General features: G+C 41.0%; 1 protein-coding gene across 1 annotated transcript in view; it reads right to left on the minus strand.

Moving 5' to 3' along the window:
• The window catches only part of cyp27a2 (cytochrome P450 family 27 subfamily A member 2), a 32,834-nt gene extending 9,681 nt beyond the window's left edge, over window positions 1–23,153 (minus strand). The window contains exons 1-6 of the mRNA XM_015359333.2: window positions 22,804–23,153; window positions 13,462–13,652; window positions 10,481–10,680; window positions 8,996–9,193; window positions 6,883–7,046; window positions 4,647–4,813 (exon numbers count right to left, since the gene is read on the minus strand). Coding sequence (XP_015214819.2) covers window positions 4,647–4,813; window positions 6,883–7,046; window positions 8,996–9,193; window positions 10,481–10,680; window positions 13,462–13,652; window positions 22,804–23,034 — 1,151 coding nt within the window. The 5' untranslated portion in view covers window positions 23,035–23,153. The remainder of the gene's footprint in view (window positions 1–4,646; window positions 4,814–6,882; window positions 7,047–8,995; window positions 9,194–10,480; window positions 10,681–13,461; window positions 13,653–22,803) is intronic.
• Between the last annotated feature and the right edge of the window lie 2,281 nt (window positions 23,154–25,434).

Consider the following 25,434-nt stretch of genomic DNA (forward strand, 5'->3'; position numbering starts at 1 on the left):
CAGAAGGAATAAAATTTGAAAATTTGGTTGCTTGACATAATCCTGTTTTCTACAGAAAAGACTCAAGAGAAAAATAAATCAATGGAAAAGTAAAATGAAACCAAAACACATTCCTAAAGTTATTACATAAAGTACCTTTCCAAACCCGAGGATGATGAAGAGAAGAGAAAAAAATCAACTAAAAAAGTAAAATAAAATGAAACTTTAAGATAATCAGACATAGGCTCTAACAGAAAAGTGAGTCTGAAGTTTAGATTTAAAATATCAGAGGAAGAGCATTCCATAATATTAGAACAGGAACAGAAAAGGCACAGCTACTCATAAATACTGTGACATTTAGTCCTAGGTACAAAGAGCAAAGGACCAGCCACAACAGAATGTCTACAAGAGGGAATGTGATCATGGAGAATTCAGATACATATGATGAAGCCATATTATTCAGAGCCTTATAAGTCAGTAAAAGGAAAAATTTACAATGTGGTGTGAAACAGTTACAAAACCAAAGATAAAACGAAGTCTTACATAGGACACGTACAGTACAGAGCACTGATGGATTTAACACCTGCTTCTGAAGGAAAGGACTACAGGTACTTCTGAAATTAACATGACTGACGAGCAATCCAGAGGCAAAAGACATGAAATGTGTCCTCATGCTTGGACAACGCCACTTCTCTTATCAAAGGCTCTTGGTCTCGTATTACAGAGACAATGAAGTTCACATAATTCTTGTTAACATGGCAGACAAGATACTGTAACTACTCGCGCTGCCAAGGGGACAATAAAATTCTGACATCAAATCACTCCATGTGTACTCCAAGTTTCTCCCCTTCGCAGTAATTCAGTTATTTTGCAATCCATTCGAAATGGTCTGATGCTAGAATTTGCAGCTGGAGCGCCTGTCTTGGTATAGAGCCATTCTCCTTAATTGCATGAGTGTGTTAAAACTTCATTTTGGCCTGTCTTTCCTCTTTCAGTGGCAGAAGCCTTAGAGACAATTTGTTGGCTCAACCGTCTGGCAACAAGACCCACATGTACAACAAAGACATGCCACCTCATGATGTTTCCAATGTACTCTGTCTGGGAAAGAGAGGAAATGAAGCTGAGCTTCTGTTTTAGCGTTTAAACTTCTTCAGCACTGACTCACAGCATGAATATTCAGAAATAATCCACCAGGACAGGAACAGCCAGTTCCATCAGAGAATCATCTTACTGTTTCTTCTCTATGATTAGAAATAAGATAAAAACAAGTAAATCACCAGTTACATCACAGTGCTGGCACAGCAAGGCACAGTTACATCACAGTGCTGGCACAGCAAGGCACAGACTGGAGTCTTCCCAGTAGTTCTCGCCTATAACAAAGATGGAAACCAGTGTTTTTGCCCTGTCTACAGGAATCAAAACTGTCGCCACCCACAGATTTCAACCTCGTCCTCAGATTGCAGATAATGTCCGCACGTCAGCTAGTGCCCCTGTCTTCAGCATGATGGACCTGTCTTTTGGCTACTAGCATTTGGAAAGGAAGCATCCGATCAAATACAACAGGAGTCGGGCAGTATCAATTTAGTTTATGTCCCGCTGGACTTTCTTATATACATCCAACATTTTGTTGAAGTGGTTTTGCAGGGGTTCCACTGCAGAAAATGCTAAACAGATCGCAATGACATCCTTATTTTAAGTATTTCATTTAAGGATAGCTACCTAGAGGATGCGTTTTGAAGGTTTTGAAATGCTGACATGATTGAGAGCTGAGAAGTCTTCTTGAGACATGTCTCTGTAAATGGTCTTCAGCCAAGACCCAAACACAATGCTTGTGAAAAACCGTCCCTTCAACCTGCCTCTCCTCCACAGATAAGGGTTTTTATGAGATTGTAAATGTTGTATTATTGCAAAGGGTTTTTAAAGACTACAAAGAAGGCAGCCACACCTTTTCAGTTAACAAAAAAGGGTTTTCCTGTGACGTTGACTGTTCAATGTGTTCAACTACCTAAAAGTTACTCCTGACCAGCTTCTTGTGATAGCTTTTCCAGATTTAAACCAACCTTTTATTCTCTATAGCGATTCCTTAAACACTGCTATACCAGCTGTTTTAGCACAGGTCTGAAAGAATCAGGAGTCAAGAGAACGTTGTTCTGGCAAATGCGACTCACGTTTTTGAAATACTGAATACAAATCTACTAACGACAGGGAGCTTTGCGCAGCTATCCAGTCGGTCACATATTTTTAGCAATACTTTGGGTGTAAGGAATTCGAATCTGACCACTCTGGCTTGTGGAAAACACATGTTGACAGTGAACCAATGACACACAAAGTTAGAAGAGCCTTAGAAATGTATCCTTTCCGGCTTGTAGTGTGGAACCACAAGAGTGCATCCCATTCCAAAGCTGATACTCTTCAAGGAAAATACAAGCTTCACATTATAATAATTGCTTACACTTCTATAGCGCTTTTCTGGACACTCCACTCAAAGTGCTTTACAGGTAATGGGGACTCCCCTCCACCACCACCAATGTGCAGCCCCCACCTGGATGATGCGACGGCAGCCATAGTGGGCCAGAACGCTCACCACACATCAGCTATCAGTGGGGAGAACAGAATGATGAAACCAATTCATAGTTGGGGATTATTAGGAGGCCATGACTGGTAAACAGCAGAGGGAAATTTTGCCAAGACGCCGGGGTTACACCCCTACTCTTTTCGAAAAAAAACACCCTGGATTATCCTGCAGGCCCAGTATTTACTGTTCCCCATTACTCCCCTGTCAACAATACATGTTCTCACATGGCACACTAGTGGACTGCAACAGACTTCCACCTCTATTGACAGTTCCCACATCACGACCGTGCTGATTTATGAACAGCAATGGGAAGACTTTGTACGCGGCATTCAGGCGGTCTTGAAAGGAAAGCTGGGTGGCCATGGCAACTTACAAATGAGACTCTAACTTTGAAAAAACGGTGGTGACAAGATTCCAGCCTTGTTCATTGGAATGGACTCTTATACAGAAGTCTCAAGCCAAGGTGAGGAACCCGGTACACCTGCTGGCTGTGCCACAAGTTTAAGTTTTCAAAAATACTCGCTGAAGCGAATAGCCTTCGTAAGGGACTTTTGTAAAAGTTACAAACATCAAACATTACCCAAACCTACAAACTTTTTCAGTCTGTTGCAGCTCATATTATTGAAATTCCAGGCACCTCGCACAACAACTGATATGTGCTTGAGGAGATTAATTTTATATTAATCTATATATATTATTTAAGGTCAGAGGGCTACTGCAGGTTCAAAATAGTTGTTCAAAAATTACATTAGAATGGTAATTTCTTAACCTCCCTACTTATCAGTTGGTTCTGTAACATCACCAACGCAACTGTAATGGATCAGGGAAAATTCATCAAATCGTGTTGAGGCTAGTTGCACTGGGACATTTTCTTAAAATATATATGTAATTTGGTTTCATTTTTACCTTGCTGCCTTCTCACTGTTTGAGTCTTTCCGTAGCTGGAAATTGGAAAATTCCCAGTTTGATTGGTTTTAATTTGGAACCAAATACAATTTAACAGTAGCAATGGGTTTATAATTGCTCCTGTTTCAAAGAGTGGGAAGCACAACATTTTACAGAACATCAATTTAAACTCTAAAGGAGAGGTGAATTTGTAGGAATTATGCTTTGACAGGTCCATTAATAAATCCGTAATTTGAAAATCCAAAAATGCTCTAAGCCAAATCAAATTAACTACTTATTAAACTTAACAATATAAGCTACCGTAAAAGCACAGTGCCTTTATCGCTGTTGATCTTATGACAGTACATATGAAACCAAGGAGTTAAAAGCAAAATTTGCCTTCAAGGCAGATCTGTCTCACAAATCATGATGATTCCAAAACCACAATTCTGAGTGGCTGAGACGATGCCCAGTGACTTGAGCAAAACAAAGTGAATGCCAACTTTTTCTCAGAAACGGAAACACTACAAAACATAAGAACATATTCAACAAAGAGGAACCAAGCCAAGTCCAACCCACAACAAAGGTTAAGTACTTCTCGGGGAAAGTTCTGGATTTACTTGGAAAATACACTATCTTCTTGCTCAACAATCTGACTACCTCTGCTAATTACAGTACATAGCATCTAATGGTCCTGGGTCTTTTTGCTTGCACACAGAACAGTGAGTGGTGGACTGCCTCTACAAGACTCACAAGAAGTGTGTGATGTTCAGATATTCCTGTTCTCCCCCTTACTTCACCTTCTCCTGTATGCCACTCACCCCTCCCTCATGGGAGGTATGGTTTATGAAAGGGTCACTAGCAGATGTGAGTTAGTGACTTGTAACAAATGAACCCCGTTAACCTTCTTTGATCATTTGGAGTTTCATATTACTCTGAGGAAATGTTGCTGCTAAATTCAGCTAAATCCACTCTGCTGTATGAACGAGGACCAGTGTGTGCTGGAATAAAGTAAATTACATTTAATTGAGTTACTAGTTTAACCACATATTTGTAAAAACAAACACAGAGGCTAATACAGCAACTAATAAGAAAATCCCATTACACAATAGCAACTTCTAAACATAGTGTGATATAAATATACCCTGGATGTTTCATGTGTACAATTAAGAGCTCTTTAGAAAAGTGATTATTCTCCGTGGCCTACCTAAGGATCTCTTTGATGATGGCCTTCAAATATGGCATTTTGGAAAGGTCATCTGTAGTGGGAACCTGGAGTCCGGGGCAAACAGAGGTGATTTCTTGGTACAGACGATCTTGAACACGCTGGTCTCTGGCCAGGTGGTACAGAGTCCAGGACATGGTGTTTGATGTCTGCATGTCAGATTAAAAGTAAAAAAAAACATTTTCATTAATAGGAGGAATTGTAGGAAAAGAGAAACGCTAGTTTAAGACAATATCACCCATTTAAGGCCACATCCAAAAATACAATCTCATATAATGTTTTGTCAGACAACCCACACTCAACTTAAAATTGTTAAAAATAACAAATATTGCAAAGACCAGTTGAAAGTCACATGCAATTGCAAATCACATGCAATCATAGGCATGACTCCTGGCAGCTTCACCTAAGCTTCTGGCACTGTTACAAAAATCTGTCAATCCCTTCTATTAATGGTGAAAGACTGATTTGGAACGACATGTCATTTGATGCGACTTTATGTGGTTTTTACCTGCAGGGATACCCAAAAGACAGAATATTGCAGGCTAACCCATGTGTTACTGAGAATTAAAAGATTAGTACACTTCTGAAATGCGTTAATACCTAAAACGTAATTCAACAGTACCCTCGAGGGACATGGGTGCACGTAAAGGAATACTTAAGTCATTTTAAAATTGTGAGATTTGTTTTATTTTAAATGCAATTTACAAGTACCAGGTTGAGCTGTCTTTATTAAAATGCTTCCACATGAATATCAAAATGTTTCAAATTCTTAGGATGGTTAAAAAAAAAAGGTTCCAAAACATATGAAAGACGAGATTGAAGAGGTAGGGAAGACAGACGAAAGACAGGAGGAGAAGGTTGAAGAAACTGTCCTCTTTTGAAAGAGCAGACTGCAGAATACATTCAGATAATCTGAGCACTGAAGAGATCAACTTTAGGATTTATGGCAAGAGAATGTTGCCTTATAGTTGTGCAAGGATCTATGTCTTATTTCTGGTATCTGCCAGGTTAAAGAAATATCTCACTTGTTCACTATTCACCATCTGGAATAGGAAGAAAGGTTCTTGCTTGTTTCGTATCCATTTTAGGTAGATTTCTGCATGGGGCCCCTTATCTTATAAGGAGCAGGTCCTCTCTTTTTGCTCTGGAGTGTTTGTGCCTCAGTTGAGGGTTCCATTTCCCAGTTCTATGAAAGAAAGGGTCCCGGTACTCATAATCTTTGTGAATATCTATACATAATAGTGCTGTGTGTTTTGCAAATAATTGTAAAGAAATATTGCCTCGCCTTTGGACAGGTTGCTGCCTTGTTCATTATTCTGTTACATTACTGCGCCAAAAAAGAAAGAAAACGTGTACTTGTAAGGGATCTGCTTTACAAATCTCTTGCACGATAAACTGGTAAGGAGTTTATTTTAATATGTGAACTTTAACCTACTCTATGATTCATACCGCCAGGTTTTTACAAATGCGTCCCCTGCAGAGACTGCTGTCCTACCCCTGAGCGCGTTTATGTCACAATTGTAGTCCCCCCCCCTTAAGGGCGCTCCGGCTCCAACTCACTTCTGAGTTGATTTTGTGCACCTGCCCTCTGTTCCAGCCTCCTATCCAGCCCACCTTAAAAGCCAGAAGCTCACTCTGTTCCGGGCTCTGCATTGGTTCCTGTACCAGGCGAGTCCAGGACCTATAGCGTCTGGTCCCATTCCCCCCTTGTTCCCCCCGAACCGATCCCGCTCCGGTTTTTAATCCCATTTGTCTTCGTCTCTGATGGACCGCTCAGCTCTGGACATTTGCCTCGTCTTGGATTTCCCTTTGGACACCCTTTTGGACAGTTTGCCTTGGATTCACCCCCCAGAACACCTACGCACCATGGACATGCCCTCCGTTTTCATTCCCAACACCTGCGTTCTTTTTTCCCCCGTGTTTTCCTCACTCTACCCAGATTGTGTCGTCTACATAACGCCTCCATTACAGTTTATTTGATCCATATCTCTCCAGTCCACTCAGCTGTATAAACAAGAACCAGTGTGTGCTGGCGAGAGGCCCTCTAGTGGACAGGGGAACGCTGAGTGTTCAGATCGCTTCACACCTAGAAGCCAGGATAAGTTCTGGCCCGATGAGCCACTGGGTGTGGCATGAATGGAATTTCCTTTTTCTTAATTTTTTTATCACATTGAGCAAGAATAAAATATAGTTTCACTAGAAACAAGACAGCACTCACCGTGTCCACTCCTCCCAGCAGTAGTTCTGTGATGCTGACATAGATTTCGTCCAGCGACAGTTTTTTGGAGGACAGCAGGTAGGTGAGGTACATCCCCTCTACAGTTTCACCTTTTTCAATTTTCTCGCTCATCTCCTTCACCTTTTTATCAATCAGCCTCTTTGCTGCAACAACAACAGCCAGATGTAAGAACAAGTCACTGTTCGTTCACCTCCTGCTGCCTTCAGCAGGTGATGGAGACGTCATTGCTTGGATGACAACTCTTTGTTCTGGAGGAAAGAACTGTCATCACATTCATGCACATTCATTTCAGGAGACAATCATAATTCCAGCAACAAAAAGTAGGTTCCTTTAGAGAAAAACAGAGATCTGTAGGCTTTGGCCTTCAGCTGGGAGATGTCTCATGGAGGAGGGTGCTCAACCCAGGGGGACGACAGTGATAACTGTCCCTCTCCAGGGGAGAAGTTGTGGCAAGTTTGCCTCCAGCTGTGGTGTTGTGGGAACTAGAAAACAGCACTCACACGAGCGCAATCATTACAACCGATAGCCTCTTCCCGAGGGAAGTTTATGAAACCGGTGGTAACCTGTGAGGGAGGGGTCATCAGAAAAGATGACATCCAATGAACCTCTCTGCAGTGTGAACACACCACAGTGTCCCCTTTGTCATGCCCTCTGCAGCCAGAGGGCGCTCCTTCTCTGTCCTGTCTCTTGTTTCCGGTGCTTTGGTGTCCTTCCGGTGTTTCTCTCTCTCTGGGGCTATATATTTTTGGGTCTTTCATTCGCCTTCGCTAAGCATTGATGTTCGGATGTCCTGAAACCTGCCTAGCACCAGGTTGCCCCACGTCCGCTACCTGAGGGCATAGGTTTCTATACGCCATTCCCTGAAGAGCTGAGCCCGGGCTATCCCCCGTCTCGCTTTCCTGTCATTCCACGGTTCGTCCTTTCCGACATCTGTGACACCCTTGGAACGAGCAGACATTTTGCCAAACCAAACAGTTATAGAGGCAGTCAGAATTCTCTCCATACTAGCTCTATAAAACTATCAGAGACACCAAAGATTTTCAGTTGGTGCAAAAAGTACCATCTCTGCCTCATTTTCTTTGTGATACTGGTGGCACAATAAATGTTCCATTTAAGGGTATTGGAGATCATAATTCCCAAAAAATGAAAGGTCCCCACCACACCACACACAAAAAGGTTTTGGAGAATGTGAGAGTTAGAGACCTCACACCGAGGACTAACAGTGGCTCCCACTGATCATGCATCAAGTGTGCACAAAGCCAGCCAATTACAGTACACCCATGCCTGTACATACATGTAGGTAATTGGTCCCTCCAAACCTTTTCACAATGAAAAGTAAATTGTCTTTACATTACAGGTAAAAACTAATTTCAGATGTCTAGCAAATCACCCAGTATTTCTCATTGGCACCATCTTAAGAGTAGTGACTTGAAAGAACAAGCACACCATTGTATGTTTATGATCATTAGCCTATTTAACAGCACTTAACAAGCTGGAATCGAAAGCTGTAAATTATTCAAGCACAGCGCTGCCAAGTTCAAGACAAAGCAAATGTCTTTCGAGCTCAGGTATTTTTCTGTCCCTCCCATCTCTTCACATTTAACCTCTGGGGGAATGCTTTTCTTATTAACCACTGGCACATGTGTTGCAAATACAGTATATCAAAACTAAAGAGGACATTTCATGGTAAAAATCACCAAAGAAGTAAAATTGAAAGGGAAGTGATTTTGTTGTAGTAAAATAGGCTATTGAAATATCTGCTGGGACCCAAAGAATAATGGATTAATAAGCTAAAAAAGCTAAAAAAATTGCCAGATGGGCCCAATGCCCACTCATAGTCTTATGATTACATTTTCAATCTACCAAAACCAAAATCAAGCAGCACTGTACCCAGGTACTCAAACAGTGGCACAAAACAGGTTAAACGTTTCATGGAGAGTTTCCTCATGCACTATACTGTGCTGTCACAATAACAGAATAATAGACAATGCAAAGGTGTTTCAGATTAATGAAATTAATTTAGTGAAATGATTGATTAACGATTAATGAGCAGCCCATGATAGCCCTCCAGCCCCACTGTCAGCACCCTTACCAACATCATAGAGGTCGTCCCAGGAGCTCACAAACTTCTCCCAGAAAGGCAGAAAGGAGCGGGTCCACCTGGGGAAGAACAGGACGGGCTCCGAGAGGCGGAGCATCTCCCCCACAGCCTGAATGAACCTCTGCGTGTCGGGGGGAATCTCCTCGTCCAAGCAGCCCAGGCGTGTCTCAAACAGGATGGAGGAGATGCCTGAAACGCAGAGACGGGACAAATCAATGAAAATCCACAGATGTGCAGCCCCTATGGCTTCAACAACTGTCCCGGTGTTTAATAATGAAGAAAGACACAAGATGTGAAGAAGGGGTTAACTGATTCCTTTCTGGATGAGGACTGGACTTCTAAGTCACAGGCTAGAGTTATGGCAGAAAAGCGGGATAACTGATAAGGATTCCAGATGCCAGCTAGGAAACCCCCTAGGGAAGGGAAACTAACACTGAACATTTGGCCAAAGTCTGTAAACTGTCCGAACACCATGACCTCCCCCTCTTTACCATAATAATGAGCTACGTCAGAAGCGGCAGCAAAGGGCTATATAAACTGGAAGTTTTGTACCGCCACTTTGAATCATACTTCGGTTTTATTGTTCCCTGCATGCAATAAACTCATCTGTTTAACTTCATCTCGGGATCCAGAACTTATTTTTCTGTTACAACAATAGGCTATGATCAGGTGTCACATCCTGCTGGTAGCTTTCTTTGTAACCAGCTTGAAATTGCATGCATTGCATGCGCAGCTTCGGTTCAGGTTATTTAAATACTTTAATTAACACCGAGGAACACATGGACTGCAACCCAGAACGTCAAGAGATCCACCACCTGCATTGCCAAGCAGCACTCGCCCCACTTCTTCAGAAACTAGTGACACACGATAATGTTTTGCATGGGTTTTGTCTATGTGCTCTGGTTTCCTCTCCCAGATCAAAAGACATACTGGTAGGTTAATTGGCTTCTGGGAAAACTGGCCCTGGTGTGTGGATGTGTCTATGTCTGGGTCTGTGTGCGTTTGCCCAGAGATGGACTGGCGTCCTGTCCAGGGTGTATCCTGCCTTGTGCCCATTACTAGCCAGGTTAGGCTCCAGCTTCCCCACGACCCTGATTTAGATAAAGCAGTTAGAAAATGGATGGATGGATAATGGTTTGTACCCTAGTAATAAGGAGTTCAGTTCTTGGAGAGATGAAGGATCTTTTGACTTTCATTCCCACAAGTCTGTCTTTAGTTGGTCCAATTATTTAATTTCTGTGTTGTAATCGTGAAAAAAAGTACAATGACTATGGCACAAAAAACAGCTGATATCCCTGTGCCAAAAACATTTGCATAAGCTGCACAAATGACTATTGTCTGTTTTAACTGGAGCATCAAAATTAGGTTAAGATATCAAAGGAGAAATGACTAACTAAAAAAGACTGGGGAAATTTAAAAATGATTTGCACCGCTTAATAAACAGTTTTGACGTCGTTAATGGAAGCTCGTTCATACCTTCAAACCCAAATCTGTAAAGCTCGTCCGTCAGGTTGCTGACCCTAGTGCCATCTGGACTGCGCTGACGGAGACTGTAGATTCGTTGTAGAAGGTCAGAGACCACCTTGTTGATCACCGGAGCATAAGCTGATGCCTCGTGCAGCTTCAGCATCTTGGGATTCAAGACGCTGCGGATTCTGTACCACTCTGGTCCTGTACTGTGAGTCAGGCAGAAAGTCTGAGTGACAGTGAGTCGTGGAGACTTACCCTCTCAGTTCCGCAGATGCAGTAGCAAAACCCTATTGTTGTAGTTCTCAGAAGTGACTATTGAACTACAGGATCTCAAGGATCTGGAGCCAATCATTAAAATTTGGCTAGCATCGGCATTGACAGTTCTCAGCTTCAAAGCAAGAAAGGACCTGGGGAATTTACAAAGTCATACTGGGTCAGAAACCTAATGCTTAGTGGTGTCGTTAAGTTTTTTTTAAATGTTAATATTTGTTTAACCCAGTGTGCCTGACTTATTACCTGACAAGCCTTTTGTGAAAATAGAACAACAAATTTGAGTGCCTCTAACTAAACCAACAGCTCTGGTATATTGGCAAATTTACCATTTCAGGGGGTATGATTATTATTGTCTAAACTCCTATTTGTCTCACTCTTTTAGCTGGTTTAATGAAAAAAGGAATTATCAATAGTTTGATTAGCAAGGACCGTTAGAAAGCAGTAAACGTGACTATTTGGAACGGATGTTTTTTTTTCCCCCATTTTGTAACAATCTGTAACTAATTTGCTGGAAGAAAGGGACTTGTTCGATGGCAGCGAGGTCTACACACAGGGAATATTCCCCTAAGAAACAGAATAGTTGATTTTCTCTTACATGTGACCTCAATTCAAGGTCCTCTTTATTGTCTTTCTACACTTATACAATATACAGGAGAGAACGAAATCTAGTTCCTCCTGGGCCACAGTGCACAATACACTAGAACAATCAGAATAATGTCACAGAACAACACAGGAGGGGGGGGGTTTATAGTATAGGTAAATAAATAAGAATAAAATAGTGTAATGAGCAGATAAATACATTGATAAATGGATATTTACAGTAGTAATGTGCAAATAAGCATTTTGAAATACAGGGGTGGTGTAGGGGGGAACAGGAGACAAGTGCAGACAATGGTGTTATGTCTATGCCCTGCACAATACGACAGGGCAAACATTTCAGGGCATACAGTCATCGAGATGGTAGTGATAGTACAGCAGTGGGTGGGTGGTCCATGTGCTGTCTGGAATTCAGTAATCTAACAGTCTGTGGGGACAAAAAAGCTATTTCTGAGCCTGGTGGTGCTGGCTCACAGGCTGCGATACCGTCTTCCAGAAGGCAGGGGTGTAAAGAGACTGTGAAAAGGGTGAGAGGGGTCTTTGATGATGGTGCTCTCCTGGCACACTGCTTGCTGTAAGTGCACTGGATGGGGGGCAGTGAAGTCCTGGTGATGGACTGGGCTGTATTCACCACACGCTGCAGAGCTCCCCAGGCAGAGACAGTGCAGCTCCCATACCAGATGGTGATGCAGCATGTCAGGATACTCAGGATACGCGATGGCGCACCTATAGAAGCTTGTGAGAATGAGGAGGGGGTTTTCAATCTCCTCAAGAAGTGGAGACGCTGTTGTGCCTTTTTAACCAAGTGTGATGTATTGTGGGTCCAAGAGAGATCTTTTGTGATGTGCACTCCCAGAAACTTGAAGCTGTGCACTAACTCCACCGGCAGGAGTCCTTCTGAGGTCCATCATCTTTGATTGACCACTGAGAGACAGATTGTTGGCCTTACACAAGGCTCCACTTCATCCTTGTGGGCTGATTCATCGCTGTTAGTGATGAGGCCCACGACTGTGGTGTCATCAGCATACTTGATGATATGATTACTGCTGTATTTGGCAACACAGTCATGGGTCAGCAAGGTATACAGCAGTGGGCTGACCACTGTTCAGAACGATGGTGTGGGAGGTGTTACCATGGATCCTGACAGCCTAGGACCTTTGCACAGTGGAGTTTTCAGACCCAGTGAGGACAGCTTGTGTACCATTCGTTGGGGGATTGAATGCTGAACTAAAGTCTATGAACAGCATTCAGTCTTTGGCCTCCAGTGGGTCAGGGCCAGATGTACTGCAGCAGCGATTGCATCTTCGGTAAATCTATTGTGGCGATAGGCATACTGGTGCAGGTCTAGTGTGGGCGAGATAAAGGTCTTGATGTGTGACATGACTAGTCTCTCGAAGCACTTCATAATGACCCGGGCGATAGTCATCGAGGCTGGATACTGGTGATTCTTGAGACAGCCTGAGCCAGGGAGGTGTTAAAGATGTCGGGGAGGAACTCCACTAACTCACTAGCGCACAGGGGATGCCGTCTGGACCTGCGGCTTTGCCTGTGTTAACTCTTGCCAGAGTCTTCCTTACGTCAGCTAGGGAGACAGACAGCACCTGTTTGCCAGGGGGAGGCGCTGCTTTCATGACTGGGGTTATGTTGAGTGCCTCGAACCAGACGTAGAATTTGTTCAGCATATTGGGCAGGGACACATTCCCCATCATCAACACTTGTTTCTTCTCTTGTAGTCAGTGAAGGTCTGTATGCCCCGCCACATCTGCCTCGGGTTCTGGTCCACAAACTGCCAGCAGATCTCCCCCCCAACTTATCTCAGGAAGGGAAGACTTTTGCTTTCCTTCTGTACTTAAGATTTTGGGGAATAAACCTTTGTTAACCAATGCTTTTGATTCTCAGGGGAAGCTGGAAAATGCTAACAAGTCAACTGGGCCATCAGTTTTACTGCATTAAAGCAAATGATTCTGACACAGCCGTACAGCTTTTTTAAGGATAAAGAACATTTTCGTGACCTTTTAGCACTTCTACCGTCCCATTACTTTGCTGTCATTTTTCAGTTGTTATGAAACTACGCCGCCACGTATGAGAATGTAGATTAAAATAAAAAAAATACCTACTCCACATGCAGGCCGTATGCTTGCCCTCTCAGGTCACGGTATTCCTTCCAGTGTGGCATGTCGGTACGGACTGGGTACCTCCCCTCCTGTCGGATCACTTGGGCTATCAGGTCTGCAGTCGCCACATTAACCACTTCAAAGGGACCGAACCGGGAACGCCAGATCGGCCCATACAGCTTCTTGTGCTCGACCTTGAGGAGCAAATCACATAACACAGGTAACAGACCTTCACACATTTGCTTTCAGAACCAAGCACACCATGAAAAAAAGAAACAAGGAAAAGTTTGCTGCCCCCTCTAATAAAAGAGCTTGTATTACTGTAGGCCCTGTTCTACATGCTTCTGGTTGCCGTGGTGCGCTAATTGCTTGTTTAACATTTCAGTCTACTTAAGTTTCAGCTCATCTTTTTCAGACGGAAAAAAACAAACTTTCCAAACCAACATTTCAACCTGGAGCTCAAAAACTCCTGTTACTTTTAAACCAAGGAAAATCCGTCTGGTCCATTGAATATGGAATACCATAACAGCAGATCACTTGAAAAAAAATATTAATTTATTTATATACAGCATATATCTGGTTAATTTTAACATTCATAGTTTATCTTCCCAAAGACATAAAAGGAGCTCATACCACTCTGAGCTGAAGCACTGTGGGTGTAAATTCATGTTACAACAATAATATGCTGCCGTATTGTCCATATTTAGTTGCATTTGAGTATGTTGGTTAATATATTGGCATCTGAATGGAGCATTGTTCATCATTTCCAATTCAATAGCCATATAAAAACATGTAGTAACCTGAGTTTTAATAACCTACACATGTTAGGAATGTAAGCACATTTAGCTTTTGAAGAGCACCTATGATATTTCTGTCTAAAAACCAGGCCGCCTACACATCTCGATAAATCCTTATTGCATTCCAAACTTTTTCATTGCAGGGAAGAATTAAGTTCGAATTAAGTTGCAAATTCACTATGCCCAAAGGTTAAAGCTCAGCGTTTTGGATTTTTTTATGCCCTTTTCCTGACCTCTGCCTTTCGACACCTTTATCCCAGAGATGTTTTATAAGCTTCTTGGTCTCCATGGTTGAATTTGTGCTTGCAATTCATGACCAGCCTGAGAAGGGCAAGACCGGTTCTATAGAGACAGGTGTTATTTATTCTGAAATCATGTGAACCATTATTATTGTGCACAAAGACTATTCATCTAATAGGATGACTTGTCAAAGCAATTTTGTACTTAGGGACTATTTTAGGTATAGTATGTCATAGCTAAGGGGATAATTAGTTAGGCAATTAACATTTTAGCATTTTATTTTACTTTGCAGTTTTCATTGAGATTTTGTTTTTCATCCTTAAGAACGTTAAGCTGGGGCATTCACTTTTTGAGTAAATATTTACTTTAAAAAATTGTGTATACATTACACACAGGATAGAGAGAGAGTTTTGAGTGAATAGCTGCTTAAGTCTGCAAAGGTACAAGCAGAGTTAATTCCATGCTGAAAATTAGACCAAAACAAACTTCAATCCCTGCACCTTTTCTCAGTCTTCCTTATATTGTACCTAAATCATTTTTTTTTAACTTTAAGCATTGCGTTAACCTCTACTTGTTCATACTTTGACTCTACCAATGATACCATGCATTTTAATACACATTTTATTCAAAATATCTAAATGCTACAGTAAATAAAGACTTCAAAGGCTATAAGAAATATATTTTGTCTGGTCTCTCCAAAATACCTTTTGGCAAATGTCTGCAGTATCATTTACATTATAAGCCCCCTGTGGGACCTGAGATACTCAGTTTCATACAAATCCCATTACAGAAGTCTTATTATTGACTTATGGACATTTTCTCCCATCTCAGTCACTGAACAAAAGTGCCATTGACCTCACAGTGGCATCCCTAACCAGTTTCCTCCTTATCCACTGCTCAGCCTAATCTAGACAGTGTCTGGTTGTCTTGTGCTTCACAAAGATTTGAGTCAACATACTCATCGAGATATTAAAGGTCTTTGAAATGTTTTAATACTCTTTGTCAGGGTTGACATCCTTTCTTTAGAGGGTGCTCTAACCTTTCCTGAAATCTCTGTAAGTCTGATGTCTGCATTAGCTCTTGGTGTGTATTGTATTTTGACTTCTGTATATAAGCCTAGGAGATCCAGTGCTCAGGGCTCAGCATTGGAACATCAATGTCCCAAGGCCCACCTACTACCAGGCTACATAGATGCCTGAGGGCATAGGCCTTACCAGAGACAAGTAATAGGTTTATTCCATGCTGAAAAGGGAAGAAAGAAAACACAACATTTCGGCCATGGAGCCTTCTTCAGGTGTGACCTGGTGCTAGGCGGGTCCCAGGACAACCGAACCCTCAATGGTGAGTGAGGAGGAAAGGGTGACCCGGAAATATATAGCCCCACACAAAGACACACCAGGACAAGCAAAGCATAGAGAAACTAGGAACAGGACAAAGTAGGAGCGCCATCTAGCTGTAGAGGTCATGACAATTGCAGAGGTGTTTTGAAAGCTCCTTGGTCTTCACAGTTGAATATTTGCTTGAAATTCACTACCTGTCTTACAGAGACTTGTGCATTTATTCTGAAATCATGCGAACCACTGTTATTGCACCCAGAGGCATCTCAAGTGTTAGCAATGTGCACCCAAATTCATCTAGGTCCGCAATAGCCCTGGGATTGAATACTTATTCACTACTGCATTTCTCATTTTTTCTTTCCTATTATGGACATCTGTGATTAAACTCCTTGTTAGTCATGTGGAATTTTATCCTTGAAACTTTATCTTATCTAAAGGCTGTGATAGGAGCAGGGCACCGTGATCTCTGGAACTCTTCTGTTACAACATCTGCAAAGTTAGGAACTTCTTTCGTATAACAGACCTACATATAAGGAATAAGTGCTAAAAACTGCTTTTTGTCATTTGTCAGGATGCATTTGATAATATTGCAGAGACTTAAGAGGTCATAAAACTGAAAAAAAAACAACAGGTAGAAACTGAACTATTTAAGTAACTGGGTGGGGTGTGAGAGGCACACCCATTACTCTGGTAACTTTGGGTTGCATTCTGTTCATTTTTGATGCTGGGCGTCTCGGTTGTTGGCCTGCTGAGGTATTATAAGGATTTCTGGTTACAGGGTTAGCATTCTGGGTTTCTGGGTCTCTAGAAGGTAGGCCTCTGAGATGCCTTGTTTTGTAAATGATGCTCTAAATTGAAATTTCTGATGACACAATCTTTACTGCGGCAGTACAGCACGTTCTGTTGCTGAAGCCCTTGTACACATCCTTTCCAAAGTCCAATTTGTGATTTCACGCGTTTTGTGATCAATTATCCGTTACAAGATTAATCTAACTGCTGTGCAGCTTTGGGAGAACCACTTGAACCTACATGCTGCTGTTAAAGAAAGCAGACCACAAAAAAAAAACATTCTGGAGAAATTCACAAGTGATGAAGGGGGTTTGAGGGAAAATAAAGGACAACACAAACCCATTCAAAGCAGAGTTTCAAAGTGAATTTCTCATGGGATTTCTGAAGTCCTCTATACCATCATATACTCTTTTGATGGAAGATTTCAACAGCAGCCAGAGTCCACATTTGGCTTTTTATACTACTGTCTACCCACAGCTTGCAAAAGAAAACAGCAAAACATAAGGGAAGCACTAATGTGGAAATTCAAAAAGATATTGATGCTGCAGTTTTAATGGAATGAGCTTCAGGCTTTTTCAAAACTCCGGGCACATTACATTCCTGAATAATTACTGTAGTTTGTGAACTTGCCCATTACTATAGCTAGTGGGGAGCATAGCTATTCAAATCTATAATTAATAATACATCTGTCTTTACAATGGTGCAAGAGAGGCTTGTTAAACTTGCCACAGTATCAACAGAACATGAAATCACTGGAACACTGGATCTAAAAAAGAAAAACTAGCAACTGAAATTGCACAGCTCAACAGATGGTTGGACAGAAGGACAAACTGAATGATTAAACCTCAGAACTTAAGCTCTAAAAAAAAAAAGGTTTTACCAACCAGTTTGTAAACCTTAGGGGAGTGTTGATTGCATGGTTCACCTAGAGCACCAGCTGCTGGAAGCTCTTTTAGGGTGGTCCCCATCTCGGTCAGTACTATATGTTGTCTTTCATGCAAACTGATCTAGTGCAGAAACTATTGGACCAATCAACTCTAAGCGTTACGGGAAAATACAGCCATAATACGGGAAACAAACTGAAAGGTAAGACCATATCAGTAATTTCCTCAGGTATCCTTCCTTTACCAAATAAGGGTGAATAACCGGAAACTTTGATCCATAAACACAATGGAAGGCTGAACACATGGTGTTCTGAAAAGCTTTCCCCATGTCCCAACATATATTCCTTCGAGTGGATCACAGCTGAAGGAGAAGGCACGTCGGCCTGGGGAAGACATTCAAAAACCATTTCAACTAAAAACAAAAAGAGGAGGAATCCCGAGAAAACCTGCAAGTGACCTCCGTCAGAAAGAGAATGCTGCTATAAAAGAACACAATGGGGAAACCCGAAAAATAGATTATGTAGAATAAAGATGGAGAGATGTGATAGGAGCATATGTCACGATCATAGTCCCTCCTATTAAGGGCGCTCTGGCCCTTTCGTATTTTAGTTGATTACACGCACCTGCCCCCTGTTTTGTCCGTCTTTATTTAAGCCGGGCTCTTCCGCTCTGCATTGGAAGACGGACGCCCGGAGGCCCGCCTACCATCAAGTCGCCCTACGTCCGCGGCTTGAGGGCATAGGCTTCCTAACAGCGTCCTGACCTAGCTGAGTCTGGGGCTCGGAGCGCCTGGCCTTGTCACCCCCTTTTAATCTCCTTGTTCCATGTTCCTGTTTTTTTGTAATCGTTCCGTCTTGGAACGACCTCCCGGTTTTGGTGCTTGGACCACGCCTCGGATACCCTCTTTTGGACTGATCTGGACCTGTTCCCCTGCGCCACGCCTCCTCGAGCACTAGATCGCCATAGTCACGTCCCCCTGTCTGCCATCCCGTCCTTCTCCTACTGCTTTTCTCTTTAAGTCTTATTCCAGTCACTTCCGGATTATACCGTCTGCATAGGGTCCAGAACTACGCATTGTGACAGCATAATACTGTCCATCCGTTACAATACAGTCTTCCATACTGAAATCCTGAATGTTTGTTTTCCCCAAGTTGTAGCATTACATGTACATTGGGAATGTCAAGCTGAAATAGAGATGTCAAACATGATGAATAATTGCTTCCTTACTCATTTTGCCTGGGAGGCTACTAGAATGAATGCCTGCACTGATCTAAACCTTTTTCCTAACAACACAAAATGTTAGAAAAACATGAGTAAGAAAAGCATTAGGGGACATGATGATTCCTAATCAAATCATAATCTGATCAGCTTTAAGGTATGGTTTCTGACCTTCTCAGACCCAGAGGTCTTTACCACTTCAGGAACGCAGACTGAGAAATCACAACAAGATCAGGAAACTGAAGTTCTGTTCTATTTTTTCTTACAGTCCTTACATCCAAACTATACTTATTAGTGATATGAAATCTCTATGATTCCATCAAAACATTTAACATTTTATCCATTAAAAAAGTGGTTGGATAGCAGTTACACTGGAAAGTTATGGGAAAAAATAAACAGAATTTAAAGTACAGTGCCTTGCAAAAGTATTCACCAACTACCAAAGATGCCCAGGGTGTATCCTGCCTTATACCCAATTGCCTGGTGGTATAGACACCACCCCCCTGACCCTATATTGGATAAAGCAGTAGAAAATGGATGCTTTAGACTCTACCTATGCACTTATAGATCATAGGTCATAGTCTCGGACCTCTGAATTACAATAATTGATTTGTTTAATAATTGATTAACAGAGGCTGTCTTCAAACAGATGATCTGTAAGACTTAATGGATTTGGGCTCTCTGGGATCACCGATAGGCCCTGATCCTAACAGAATCACCCAATTCAGTTTCCAATGGCTTTTGATTGTGCAACTTCCTTGCTTGATGAAAATGTCAACAGAAACTCTTTCTGCAGTCTGTATTGCTTTCTGTATATATGACTTAAGTCATCATAATAAATTAGCTCCAGCCCAGGGCTGAACTTTTTAAGTTGTCTGCGGTACTTCATCAAATGAAAAAAACAAATTGCATTGTTATAAGAATCTGGTAAAAAACAAAACTTTACTTTACAAAACTTTACTCTCTGTGGTCATTAAAAATCCCAGGGCGTTTCTCGAAAAGAGTAGGGGTGTAACCCCGGCATCCTGGCCAAAATTTCCCATCGGCCTTTATCAATCATGGCCTCCTAACAATCCCCCTCTATAAATTGGCTTAATTACTCTGCTCTCCTCCCCACTGATAGCTGATGTGTGGTGAGCGTTCTGGCGCACTATGGCTGCCGTCGCATCATCCAGATGGATGCTGCACATTGGTGGTGGTGGAAGGGAGTCCCCGTTACCTGTAAAGCGGTTTGAGTGGAGTGTCCAGAAAAGCGTTATATAAATGTAAGCAATTATTATTATTATTATTATTATTATTATTACTTTCAATGTTCCTATTGTACTGTAGCAGCATGGATTATTATTAAAATTCTAATTGTTCTAATCTACTCAATATTATTAAAACTCTTTCTGAATATCATCCTTAGCACCTCTGAATCACCTCCTGAAGAATGTGGCCAAGATGGGACTCTCTGATAAACATGTCCAAGCCAGGGCATTGTAAATTAAGTTCGTCATTGACACCTCCAGTGGTAAAGAGAAAGAGTCAGTGCCTCCTCTGCAAACCCAATAATGTACCATAAATATTTTAAAAGATCTGGACCTGCATAAAATCTCTCAAAAGGGAAATGGTCAAGTTGCTTTCCAACACTGGTGGAAACTGCATTGGTTTCTCAATAACAGGAAACCTACAGTAAATATAAACTGGGGTTTTTGTTTAAACGCCAAATGAATTCAATGAATGTGCCATTTGCAAACGCTGCAATGACGGCGATAAAAGAAGAAAACGTTCTTGAGACTCAAAAGTTAAATTAAAGGAGAACTAAATCTTCTTCAACCTAAAAATAAAAAGTCAGTTGTAGAAAAGCAAACTGCAATATGAGATAACATTTCGAAGTTACGGAACTCGTGTAAACAGAAATTTATCAAATCAAAATAGATGCGTGATTAATTTCCAACCGCGCTCCACCCGTGACACTGAGCAGAGCGATGCTCCACTGAGAAACAGAAATCACCACAGGAGGTTTTGGGCGCGTCCTACACAAGAGCAGGCCCGGTTACCGTACAACGCCTGATTGTCATAACACTGCAGGGCAATTTGCTGCCCATGGTTTCATGTTGACCCTACATCGTGAACTCACAGAAGACACAGCTTGTTACTGAGAATCAAAGAAATATCAGCCTTGCTGCCGTTAACTTTAGACACTACAATATTCTTCGCCTGGCTGTGCCCCTGCTGTCCTTGGTTTCCATTACCCATAATGCCTGACCCTCCCTGCTGTCCATATCGCAGGTGTAATCAGATGAACAGGATGCAACAGTTGTTCTGTACAGCTTGATGTTCTCCCTCATCTGCCAGTAGCATTCCTGTATACGGAACAAGTTCTTAGGGAGGACTCTGTTGCAAGAAAGTCTTAGAGCTGCCAGGGCAGAGCTCAAAGCTGCTGTCCTGTTCTGGTCCAACTGTAACCAAGGCCATTTGCTATTTTCCTCCAGCACCAGATCGTTGGTCAAACTGGTGGACAGAGATACCTGCCAATACTGTCAACCATTGCCGGATGCCTGTGTCACTGTGAGCAGTCATTTGTGCACTGCTAAGACTTCACTGCAGGCTGTTCTTGTCCTGCATTCTGAGCAATAGCACGGAGCAGGGACTGTTTCGACTCCCAGACAAAACACCTCTCTCTGTAATGGCTAACCAAACAAGCCATTTCCTGTTCAGTGGCTGACAATAAGCTAAATTGTATCAAACTTTTTAAACCCTATTGTAATTAGTGCTATTTCCTGGTATCGTTTGGGAGGGGGGCGCACTAGTAGTTCCTCTAAATCAATTTCCCTTGGAACAGTGATTTGGAATAGTTGCAGATGTAATGTATTAAAATAAATGCAAGCCTCAAAAGGCTGAAAACCCGTGAGGCGTGCTGAATCTATATATAAACAGCACTGTAAACTTGCTTGGAGGGATTTCAAAAAGACCAGATATTTTTTAAATTGTGGGTATTTGAAAGAAGCTACACAGGAGAGAGAGAGCTTCTGGGATTAGCTACAAGCAACCGAATGGCCCGTCCTTTGTAACCTCTCTAAAAACAAAATTATAAGAAAAATAGCTAATGTTCCTGCGTTTAATACAGTCATACATATGTAACTTTCAACCGCAGGCAAAATAAAAGATCAGCATTTACAAGACAAAAACTCTTGAAAAGGGTTCAGCGGTCTAGGAATGTAGCGAGCTACTGACATAACGGAGTCTCTGAACTGAACTGAACACATTTACCAATGGCATTTTAAAAAGCATGCGGATCTTACACGATGCCAAAAAATAAAAAAATATATAGTTAACAACTGAAAATAATTAATACAAATCCTGTGAATGCGAGTTATTTGTAGTTTGGCAAGGCTGATCAGCGGTTAGACGTATTCTACATGCTACAAACTAAACTATTATCCCAATTGTGTTAAGTTAGGCATTCAAAGTTCACCTGACACTGCTAGTTATCAGACAGAACAGGTCAGACCTAAAACTGTGACCATTTTTAACCTTCCTCGTTATACTACTTGTCCAGTACGTCAAACTGCAAATTATTGCCATGTTTAATTTAAATCTTATGCACGCGTTTTATAAAACATACTACTTAAGAATCAAATCACTTCTTAGTCAGATAAGTCAAATACTGTACTATACCTTTAATTTTAATTCACGAACTGCACAGTCATCAATAAAAAGCAATCAGCTTTTATAAGATATACAGTAGTACTACATTGAATGATTGTTTGTTTTTTCTAACAAGGAAGAAAATAAGGAAACAATTCAAGCAGAAAAATTCACTTTTAAAAGTTTAGTAGCGTTTTTGTGAATATTTACACTTTTTTTCTTTAAAGGAACAGTCCGATAAAAACCTACATCTAAAAGTAGCCCAATACATTGTTACCGTTCAATTTTACCACATGCAACTACTGTAGCAGATCTCCAGTAAGGATAATGCTAAACTTTAAACTGGATTTTTTTTTAAAAGCTTCAGGACAAAAAAAACAACTCCCAATTAAATTCGTGTAAAATGCATATTGCAAGAATGTGTGTCACGTTTAAATCTTTCGTTACCTGCATTGCGTGACTCTTGTCCGAATACCCCTTTCCGAAAAGCCAGTACACTGTAGTTGCCAAGCTTGGTCCTGGAAGATTTTCAATTCCCTTGTATTTACCATGGCTGGTTGTTTGTTCCCAGTTTATCTTCCCTATGTCTGATTTCAGCCTGTTTGTAGTCTGAAAAGCCCCTGCAACAAACAAATTGGGAAAGCGAAGTGATACTGGTCTCCACACCACGCTGGCCATGATGATGGCTTATATACTTCGAAGTGTCTTTGAATTGACTCGTAAAGACTCCTCAGATGAGTTTAGTCAACTTGCGACAGCAACACAAGTCTTAATTCAATTGAACACGCCCCCATTTTCCTGTCCTATACAGTACAGTGTTGGTACGTGGAGGCTGTGCAAACTCCTAAAGAAAATTAGACGAACCCCCATCAAGATAAGACGAACACGCATTTTTTTTTTGTTGTTGTTGTTGTTTTAAAGTAGTTGTTTAACGGGGCGTGACCTCAGATTCTTTAAAATCATTTAGCTAAGGTGACTCAACTTTCTTAATTATTTATAATCATAATAACAACTGCTGACCACGGTTATTACTGTATCTGCTAGTAGCCAGAAATGCAGTAACAGTAACAGTAGGTTACATGTGCAAGGTGAATTTTGGTAAATAACATAGGATTATATGAAACATACAAATTATCCAGAGCATCACTTTAATTAAACTCAGTAGTCAGTAGTTTAATACAAGAATATGGATTAAAATGTCTATGTCTATGGCTGTGTGCCAATAAAAACATTTAATTAACTTTTGGTGCGAAAATTTAACGTTAACGTCCTGTCAGAATGTAATACTGTGTTATATGATAATTTTTCAAAAATAATTCTGATACAATATTTTCTGTTCATTTCATATTATTATTCCGAAATACAGAGTTTAATGTTACCCAAAATCGATAGTTCACCCACAGTATAATATGAGATATATTTTATTCGCTCTTTTACAGTGACTTTCCATTCATTCACATTAACGATTTTTAATACTTATAAGGCTTTTAATGTGTGTTTTTTAAAAACAAAAGAGTGTTCTGAAGAGTGAACAATCACTGAGCTCAAAGTAAAAAGTACAGTCCCTTACAGACAAGGACAGAATTACAGAGAGTGTCGGTGGGGATTCTGAGAGGAAAAAAAATATATATATATATTACTGTATGCTACAACTATCAGTTTTCAAATAATTTAAAACATCGAGTATTCAAATACTGGTGTTCTTGTAAATCTGTTAAATGATCTACTTAGGTTAGACTGCTTAGCAGTGCAAGATTCAATAAAGACAACAGTTTCTTAATGTTTAACTATATAATTATGTATCATTATATAGAAAATAACGATAATTCCTAAATTAATGTTATTTTCAGGCATTTACTTATGGTGGAAGAATGGTTCTGTTACCTCTAAAAATAAGTACATGATAGGTGTAGTAGTATGTATGATGTAACAAAAACCTTTTTACTCATCAGTAAATGTGTCTTAAGAATACAAATGGTTCAAAGTAGTTAATTTGCACATCTTTTTTTACTTTGCTTTTTAGAAGGCTGTTTTCCCATCGTTCCCATTTTCAGTGTTATCATGGAGTGTTTTAGATCTCACTTATGTGATAATATCACCCTTATGTGATATTACTTAACATGTTTTTGAAACATCTGTATTGACATGAGTTAAGACGTTATTGAAGATACTTTTTGTAGTTGTACTTGAAACAAAAAGATCCCGAGTTTTTATGTACACTATGCATTTTTGTGGTAGAATGATCAATGTCATCGCCTACATACTGTATTATTCACATACTATTTGAAGAAAAAGTGAGTCACCCTTGCCTTTTACACATGTAGCTTCTAAATATGAATCATCTTATATTGAGAAGCTCTCCATTTGAAACAAAAATAACATTTAAAAGGCACACCACAAGTCAAACTAGTTTGACAAGGAATATACCAGAGAATAAGCTGTTAACTGACCTATTAGTTTATATTTCTTTAAGTCTTTACCTGCCTGATTCTATATAGAAGTGGGGGCAGACAGCAGAATGTAATTATAATAAAGGATTTCCAGGTTAGAACATTTACTTTTGTCAAAGTGATACTGCTTTAAACTTACTGTGAATGTACTGTACATGGCCTGTTAAATCCACAGGAATCAAAATAATGAAACATGAAATGAAACGCTGGCTAGACCAAAAAGATAACTAAAACTAAAAGAGTTTCTCCCGTCGTCCACAGATGTACTTTTTTTTAAAATCAAAATAAACTTTATTTCAAAGAGCAACATTCTTACAACCTGCACACGATTAATGCTGACACATTATGAAACCACCGTAAAAAAAAAAAGACTTTCCGAAAGAGGTGATTGTCCATTTTCAATCAGTGCAAGTGGACGATGGGGGCAGATTTGTGCCATTATAGAGTCAATCCAGGCCCTACCACTTGTTCTACTCCATCAGTCCCTGTACAGGGGCCCAAAGTCCCTTCCAGCGCTCCCTCGCCGTGGAGAGACCCCATTTGGCGACGTCGTGCTTCATTCTCCCTCTGAGGTCCGCCAGAGTCCTCTCCTCCAGCTCCCTCGCTCCCCCCTCTGTGTTGTGCCGGA

The sequence above is a fragment of the Lepisosteus oculatus genome, chromosome 12, assembly GCF_040954835.1.
Source record: "Lepisosteus oculatus isolate fLepOcu1 chromosome 12, fLepOcu1.hap2, whole genome shotgun sequence".
Taxonomy (NCBI): Eukaryota; Metazoa; Chordata; class Actinopteri; order Semionotiformes; family Lepisosteidae; genus Lepisosteus; species Lepisosteus oculatus.